At 37.1% G+C, this 8,865-nt stretch overlaps 1 protein-coding gene across 4 annotated transcripts in view; it reads left to right on the top strand.

Moving 5' to 3' along the window:
- The first annotated feature begins 228 nt into the window (after window positions 1-228).
- Window positions 229-8,865, top strand: part of SLC24A2 (solute carrier family 24 member 2) — a 277,482-nt gene continuing 268,845 nt past the window's right edge. For 3 of the 4 annotated variants that reach the window (XM_049769361.1, XM_049769360.1, XM_049769357.1), the window contains exons 1-2: window positions 230-443; window positions 2,375-3,463. In XM_049769361.1, the coding sequence (XP_049625318.1) occupies window positions 2,531-3,463 (933 nt within the window). In that variant the 5' untranslated portion in view covers window positions 230-443; window positions 2,375-2,530. Of the gene's footprint in view, window positions 444-2,374; window positions 3,464-8,865 lie in introns of all 4 variants that reach the window. The other variant, XM_049769359.1, reaches the window with a different exon arrangement.

The following is an 8,865-nucleotide window of genomic DNA, read 5'->3' as shown; positions in this document are numbered from 1 at the left end:
TTGGCAACCTTTTGGAGGCTCTGGGAATCAGGGACGCCACCGACCTGGATCCTTTCTGCTCTCTGCCCTGGCTTTCCGCAAACCTTGACCCCCGTCCCCACTGCGGAGAAATCTCCAAGAGACTGCGCGGCTGGCAGCACAGCTGCCCCAGGGAAGGCGAGCAGCAGCAGCAGCAGGCTGAGCGCACGCGAGGGGAACGCGCAGCGGCCGGCTCCCGGCGCCGAGTGGGGAGGGAGGGGCAGGAGGCGGGGCGGCCCTGGAGGCGGTGCGTGGCCCCAGCCAGGATCAGTCCCCTGCCAAGCCCTTGCCCAGGCCAGCCAGCCAGCCAGCCAGCCAGCCGGGGCGGCGGCGAGCGCGAGCCCGTGCCAGAGCCCGGCCCGCAGACCTGAGCCGCGGAGCCGCTATTCGGCCCCGACCCCGGCGCGTCCTCCTGGCGGAACCCGGTAAGAGCGAGCCACCGAGACGCCCCGCCAGCCACCTGAGTCCCTGCCGGCCAGCGGCCATCGAGCCGGGTGGCCGCAGAGCAAATAGATGCCCGGTTGCGCGCATCCTGCCGCGGTGCCGCAGGCTCACAGGTGGCCCCCCGAGGTTGACGTGGGCACCCCAGGCCCCAGTAGGAGTTACAGCCAACTCTCTCTGCTGCTGGAACGGTCACTGGGCCCCCTGATTCTGACCGTGGGGGTAGGGTAGGGTGGAGGGCGCGGGGCAGGCCCGCGGTTGGAAGAGGGACTCTTTGCAAGAGCTTCTGATTTTCTCCTCTTCCCCACCCACCCACCCACCCACCTCCAAAGGATCTAGCTGGGCGATGCGAGCCAAGCATCTCTTCCAGGCTGCATCCCGCTTCCGGACTTGTTAATAGGGCATCTGCCCTTTGAGTTTTTCTTTTCCTATTAGCCCACCAGGGAAAGTTTGGGATCATCCAAGGCAAAGTTGGGCCGCGGCTAGGCATGCACTTTGCTGGTGGAGACAGAGCCGGTGAATTCAGCCAAGTGTCAGACTGGCAGGTGGATCCGGGCTAGGGCCCGGGCTGGTACTGCGTCTCAGGAGTTGATTCCTTCTCTGCTGTGCTGTGTAGCCCCGGGTAGGCATAATTGTGACAATCCCCCGGGGCACAGAGTCGCTTAATCTTTCTCCAGCTAAGCGTCCATTTATTTATGCAGCCAGGCTGGGAATATCTGGGATGTGGCGGGTTATCTCCGGAGGAGCAGTAACTCAGCCAGGTTGGACTTGGGCTCTTGCTTTGCAAACCTGAGCTCCAGGAAATCTCAGTGCATAACTGGTGTGCATTTGATTGGTTTATTTCACATCTGAGATTATCTCAGCGAATGCCTCTAAAATGAAAACGTTGTGTTTTTTTTTTTGGGGGGGGGGGAACCAAAACAATCTTTTATTAAAGAAATTAATGAGCCGGAATCTTCAGAACATCAGCTATCCAGTCTGGATATTTAGACTGTCCCTGCTGTGGGATAGCGAATGAAAATTGCGTGGATATCTAACCTACTAGAGAATCAGTGCTGGCTATTTGGGGCAGATTTTTGTGACCAGGAGTATAGCAGCATGTTGTTTATGAAACACACATTTGGTTTCTGGAAATAACCTACTTGTTAGAAGTTATTTGATTTTACAAGCTGCCTAAAGATTCTTTTGGAAAATAATCTTTAGCTGAAAACAATGTCTAAATGTTTAAAGAAGACAATTTATTCATGTCACCAGAACATTCTTTTGTAAACTTCAATTTTTAAACTGCCTTTCTGCATCTGATAAAGGGAAAGGTTTTTTTTTTAATATAAAATCTAAGATTTAAGATTGTTATATGTGCAGACAAGAAAGAGTAATACTTCCTCTAACATTCAACTCTTCCTAAATACTAAATTAAAACAGCAAAATGTTTTCAACTGGATGTATATAATTGGACTACATAAAAATATAATAAATAACCATTGGTTGTCAAGTGCATAGAAATCAGATCTTTTTTAGCACTGGGAGGTTATTTTTTTCTCTTGATTTCAGATAGGATTAGCATATTTTCATCTATAGCATGATTACTCTTAACACACATACCTACCTAAACCTACCTATCTAGATTTACTACAGTTCGTATTTTGGTTGACATATGCATGGTCATAAGTTTATAAGCAACATCCTGTGCTTACTGCTTTTTGCGTTTTAGCTCATCCCCAGGGCAGCCCTTGGTGGTAGGAACTCTTAACTGTCCTAATTTTTAAAAGGGTAAATTGAGGCACAAAAGAGTTAAGTAAATTACTCAAGGTCAGATAGCTGCAAGATAGGATTTTATCAGATCTGCAAAATTCTTTTTGTAAAATGAGATATGACTTTATATTTTACTTATCCTTCACTTTTTTTTCTATTTAAGCATAAATGTTCAACACATTTCCTATGAAGCATAAGAGTCCCTAATTGTGGAAGTAGCTCCACAAGCATCATTAACTATCAAGTGAAGAAAAGTATGAAAGAAACCTCTGGTTGAGTCTACAATTTGAAGATCACTGAATCCACCCAAAGTCCTAGGATGGATCTGCATCACAGTACCACCATCACTTTTCTTGAGAAATGGTGTTTGGATAAGACACCCTCTGATTGCAGGAGACATTGTAATGTCAGAAAAAAACTGAAGTTAATTAGAATCTTAGGCCTGTTCATGGGCCTGGTAGCCATTAGCACTGTCCCATTTTCAATCAGTGCCTTTTCTGAGACAGACACACTGAGTAATGGAGAGGTCAACGGTGCAAATGGCCCTGGGGTGGCACAAAGTTACCATCAAAGAACTCTTTTAGATTTGAATGACAAGATCCGGCTTTATACACCACAGCCTCCTTCTTCTCAAGAAGGAAAATCTGAAAATAATAATACAAATCATGAGCAAGGAGACTATCCAAGAGACCTCTTTTCCCTGGAGGAAAGAAGAAAAGGCGCCATCATTCTCCATGTCATTGGAATGATCTACATGTTCATAGCCTTAGCCATTGTCTGTGATGAGTTCTTTGTTCCTTCTTTGACTGTCATCACTGAAAAACTGGGTATCTCAGATGATGTGGCTGGAGCCACATTTATGGCTGCAGGGGGCTCTGCTCCAGAACTTTTCACATCTCTCATAGGGGTATTTATTGCTCATAGCAATGTTGGCATAGGCACAATTGTGGGCTCAGCCGTGTTCAATATCCTCTTTGTTATTGGCATGTGTGCTCTGTTTTCTAGAGAAATCTTAAACCTGACATGGTGGCCCCTCTTTCGGGATGTGTCCTTCTACATCGTTGACTTGGTCATGCTGATCATATTCTTCCTGGATAATGTTATCATGTGGTGGGAAAGCTTGCTTCTCTTAACAGCTTATATTTGCTATGTGATTTTCATGAAATTCAACGTCCAAGTAGAAAAATGGGCGAAGCAAATGCTAAATCGCAATAAAGTCGTCAAGGTGGCAACCCCAGAAGCTCAAGCCAAGGTTGGTAGAGATGGTTATTTCTTTCATGTTTTTTTTGACCATAGTTATGAACTATATTGCTGTGATCTACAATATTTTAGTAGTGTTTAGGAATATAGTAGAACCTTCTGTAATTCTGTTATAGCCAGACTAACATGTCATTAGGAAAAATAATTTGGAGTTATCCGAGTTGATACCTACTCAGTTCTGAAGCTGCTAACTTCTTAGTAAAATGTTTGTAGAAGTTAAATGACATCAGGCCATATTCAGTAGTTATTTGTTTGACTTTCTTAAAATAAGCATAATGATTTTGTGAGCGATTTAATTTTCATGGGATAATGTGTGTATATGTGGGTAGAGCAAGGTAAATCTTTTTCTTTTTAAATAAGGATACAAAATGATCTAAGATCAATAATTTTAATGATATGCAGAGAAGAAAGTTTGTGTTGTCAGAGATTTACATTCAAATCAGCAGGTTGGGCCATAGCAGTACTAATTATCTGAGTACATTACATTCTTCTAGAGCTATAAAATAATGCTTAAGATTATTAGGTATTGGGCCCGGAGAGATAGCACAGTGGCACTTGCCTGGCAAGCAGCCGATCCAGGAACAAAGGTGGTGGTTCGAATCCCGGTGTCCCATATGGTCCCCCGTGCCTGCCAGGAGCTATTTCTGAGCAGACAGCAAGGAGTAAGTGTGGCCCCCCCCAAAAAAAAAGATTATTAGGTATTGACCAGGGTTCTTTCAAGGGAGTTTCTAGAAAACCCTACTGCCATTTTGCACTTTAATGATACATATGACCTCTACTACTTTACAATAGAATTTGAAGGAGTTTTAATGATAGTGACCTTTCTACCACTTAGATAACAAGTAATCTAGAGCTAGAAATAGATTTGCAAAGCTGTACAGTAGTTTTTAAATAACTGATATGCGATAATTATAAAATGTTAAATATAGTAATATATTTTTAATTTATATCATAACATTAGAATGTTGTCTCTGAATGTGATTTTTAAACAGAAAACCAAAATACATATGCAGATTTTTCATACTAGCATCTGGAAAAATTTCCATGTATGGTAAAAGCAGATGTTGTGTGGATGGTGAGATATATTGCCCAAAAGAAAAGGGAAAATATGATATTAATTTAACATAATTTCTTTATGCTCAGGTTCAAGGATACTTAGCATTATTTGTAGCAGCCATGTAATAAAAGGAAAAAATAAATATAACAACTTTGTTTATTACATGAAAAAGAAAAATGTGTACTGAATTTTCCTTGACATTTTACTCAAATTATGGCTGTTTGTGAAACTGAATATTTTTAAATAAATATTGAGAAAAAAATAAGAAAATCAAAATTATGCAAATAATTATTCTTGTTTGATAACTGTGTCTGTATCCTTGAGGGTAGATAAGAAGGGTCATAATTGGTACTTCTATTCCTTCTTTAATTTTCTTGCCCAAAGCATGATCCCTGACTATGAGCTACTTTGAGTGGCTTACAATAATAGTATATTTATTCCAATTTTGGTCCTGAACAATTGCTCAGGAAAAGACATAATTTTAGAGACAAAAGATGATTTGTGATTGTGAATATCTGACACATTGACTATAAAAATTTGTTTTGAGAACTTAGTGCTTTTCTTGTGTTGTTACACCTGGATGGAACTTAATTAACTTAGACATTGAATGGGAAAATGGTATGTTGGCAACAGCCATGAAAAAAATTTACATAACAAGCCAATAGTATGTGTAGTATTACAAAGGAATTTGCATTCATATTAGGCTAGAAGGAAGCTGATTTGGAAGTAACTTTTAAGATACAAATTACAGACAATACTTAATCAATTATAAACCGTTCATTGAAAATAGTTCAGGGGGCCGGGCGGTGGCGCTAGTTGGATGGACCGCAGTTCGATCCCCTGGTGTCCCATATGGTCCCCCAAGCCAGGAGCAACTTCTGAGTGCATAGCCAGGAGTAATACCTGAGCGTTACCGGGTGTGGCCCAAAAACCAAAAAAAAAAAAAAAAAAGAAAAAAAAAAAGAAAATAGTTTGTCTGCTATATTATGTGGGTGGTGATCTTTTTACTTAGACTGACATCCTATATATTGATATTTATTAATACATATAACTTTGTGCTATTATTAATATTGCACATTTAGTTAGGGAATTATAAATGTTATAATCAAGATTATTTCTCTTGTTTATGATATTTGCCAATATGTTTGTTGCATTATTTTTTTCACAGTTCCAAATAGCTGTTCAATACTCCCTTTAGGCATTGTTATTTATTTTGCATTTAATAATTAAATTGAATTATGGCTAACCATGGAAATATAATTTCCTTACATAGCTATGTTTTGTGTGGGACATGCATAATGAATTATGATTTTATTTAGGGGATTTCATCTTGATAATACAATTTTTAATTATTCTTTTATAGAAAATTAAAAGTTTCAGCCTGGTTTCATTATTAGTGATGTGTATCTCTGGGCAACTAGGAAGCATGGAAAAGTGTGAATTAGCTTTGTTTTCATAAAGTAATACCTTCTTACTTCACTGACTATTCAATCTTGTCTGTAATTTTTATTTCCTTTCATTTTTTCTTTTAATGATTGCATTGTTCTTAGCCAAAATAAGGTTATGTGATTTTATAACATTGGTTAAAAAAAAATCTTGATCTTGGGGCTGGAGCAATAGCACAGTGGTAGAGCATTTGCCTTGCACGTGGCTGACCCAGGACAAACCTCGGTTCAATCTCCTGGTGCATCCCATATGGTCCCCCAAGCCAGGAGCGATTTCTGACTGCATAGCCAAGAGTAACCCCTGAGCGTGATTAATGTGGCCCAAAAACCAAAAAAAAAATCTTGATCTTCACACAGGAAAACAAAAAATTTAGCTTTAGATTTATATATATATATATATATATATATATATATATATAAAGATGTTAAACTTTGTTAATTATTTGAATTTGGATCTTCAGCTTCTGTTCTGAACAATAAAAATAACAATATATCATATAGTTTGGAATGTAATAAAATGATTATTAAGGATTACTAAGTAGTAAATTTAGTCCTTAGAAAATGTGACTTTTTAAATAAGAATTAGTTTTCTTCATTCTATATTTCATTCTTAAATGAATATTTTATTCTATATTTTATTCTTAAATGAATTCTTAAATATGAATCATGATAAATTATTTCAAATTCAAGAATTTCAAACAGTCCTTGAAAATTAAATTGTTGGGATTAACCTTAGTGAATTGTTGTTAAGTAGGCCACTGTTCTCTTAAAGAACTTATTATACTTGTTTTATTAAAATATTTATAAGCCATAGTTTACATGCAGTGAACATATTCAAGCTAGAATTACATAAACTCCAAGAAAATTTCCAAATCCCTTTATTGTTTATAGTTTTGTTGTATAGATTTTGCTTAAAATAAGTAAGATATTCACTAGGGGTTAGAAAATATGCTAAGCAGATATTATTGCCTGAGGGTATTTTTATTTATAAATAATTTGGACTCTTTTCTAAAAGCCTTTTCATGGCTACTTAAGAATATTTTTAAATGTTGCAAGATATGAAGCAGTGAAATTTCAGGACATCAGGTGTATTTTGCTGTGCTCTTGGCATTGCTGCTTTCTCTTGATCTGTTATGATGGTAGGCTGTTATTGGCCTAAAAAGCAGCTGTCCATGGTATTTAACTTCCTCTTAGATTTGGCACAGTAATCTGACAGCAAGTCAACCTACTTCTACTGAAGGGGATGATATAAATAAAGATACTTGTAGCTGAATAGTTAGTTGAAACACAAATTACGTAGAAACTTGGGATTGCCTTGTATGTTTATGAAATTTGTCTGTTTATTAACTTGTTTATAAAAACTAGTTTTGACAATTTAGATTATTCACAGGAAGATAGGAATTAAAACAACATAATATTCATAAGCAAAGTCTTTCTTGAACTATGCTGAAACATAATTTTTATAAATTCAAACATGTAGACTTAAGCTTATATAAGGCAAAGGATCTATTTCAGAACTGCATCTTTGTTCTCCTTCTAGTTTTAATAAATTAATTAAATTAACATATAAATTTTAAGGAAAGTGAAATATAAATAAGGAATGGTACTAGTTTGTATTACTTGATCAACTTGGCATTTATCTTCAAAGAAAGAAAAATTTGAACTTTGTATTTCTTAACTTAGCAGATGCCTTTAAGTAGCATACTGTAACATGCTTGTTTAGGGACACACCATGGTGCTTATTTTATTTCTATTTACTTGTGATGAGTAAATCCATCAGTTACTACATGATTCAAAGAATAAAAGAGAGTATTTGAGAGACCTAGAAAGTCTCTTGGATTTTTATAAAAGAGTTAGATTGCTCTTGGCTGTTACCTTCATTAATCTTGTTTCTCTAGTAAAACAGAACATAAATTTCCAGGCTTATAGAAATAGAAGCCAGAGTCCTACCTACATCCCTCCTTCCTTCCTTTCTCCTCTCCTCACTTTCTTCTTTTCTTCCTATTATTCTTTCCTTTTTTTAAAAAATCAAGTCATTTTAAGGAATGAAATGTTTTAGACTATTCTCTAACCTTTGAAAACCCATGTTTAAATGTTATATATTTATTTTTCTATTGTTTTATTTACAACCTATGGTTTTAGATAGGCCTTTAGCAAACAAACTATTTGCATTTTATTTCACTCATTTTGTCAATCATCATCATCTTACTGGAGATTTTAATTTATTTAAATTAATTATGGCAGTTATATCTAGATTCTTTTTCTTTCAGTCTGTTTTGTACCTTCTATTTATTATGATCTCTTTTTGTTTTTAATTATTTTAATTTTTGTTTTTTGTTTTTTGGGTCACACTTGGCAGCGCTCAGGGGTCACTCCTGGCTCTACGCTCAGAAATCGCTCCTGGCAAACTCGGGAACCATATGGGATGCCAGGATTCGAACCACTGTCCTTCTGGACGCAAGGCAAATGCCTTACCTCTATGCTATATCTCCAGCCCCTAATTTTTAAATTTTTAATTGATTTTTTATCATTATCCTCCTTAATAGTTTATGTTAATCATAGTTTGTATATAAGTAGCTCACATATTGAAATATAGGAAAATTTACATTTTATATAATTTAAGTTATATTATATAAGTTTATTTCTATTATTTTATTACTTATTTAAAATTTTAATATATATTTGTTATCACAAGTTTAATTAATATTTTTACATTTCTGCTAAAAACCTAAGGACAGTGAATTTTTAACTCAATAATTTCTTCTAGGCAATATGATTTGAAGTCCACAAATAGATGTTTTATAACAACTTGATTGAGGCATAGTATTAACTTTTTGTATTTTATTTTATATTTGGGAGCCTTCTAAGTGGTACTTCTGGGATGCAAGGACC

Source organism: Suncus etruscus, chromosome 1 (genome assembly GCF_024139225.1).
Source record: "Suncus etruscus isolate mSunEtr1 chromosome 1, mSunEtr1.pri.cur, whole genome shotgun sequence".
In the NCBI taxonomy this organism is placed as follows: domain Eukaryota; kingdom Metazoa; phylum Chordata; class Mammalia; order Eulipotyphla; family Soricidae; genus Suncus; species Suncus etruscus.
The sequence above is the reverse complement of the archived record's forward strand: the minus strand, read 5'-3'. Positions and strand labels throughout refer to the sequence as shown.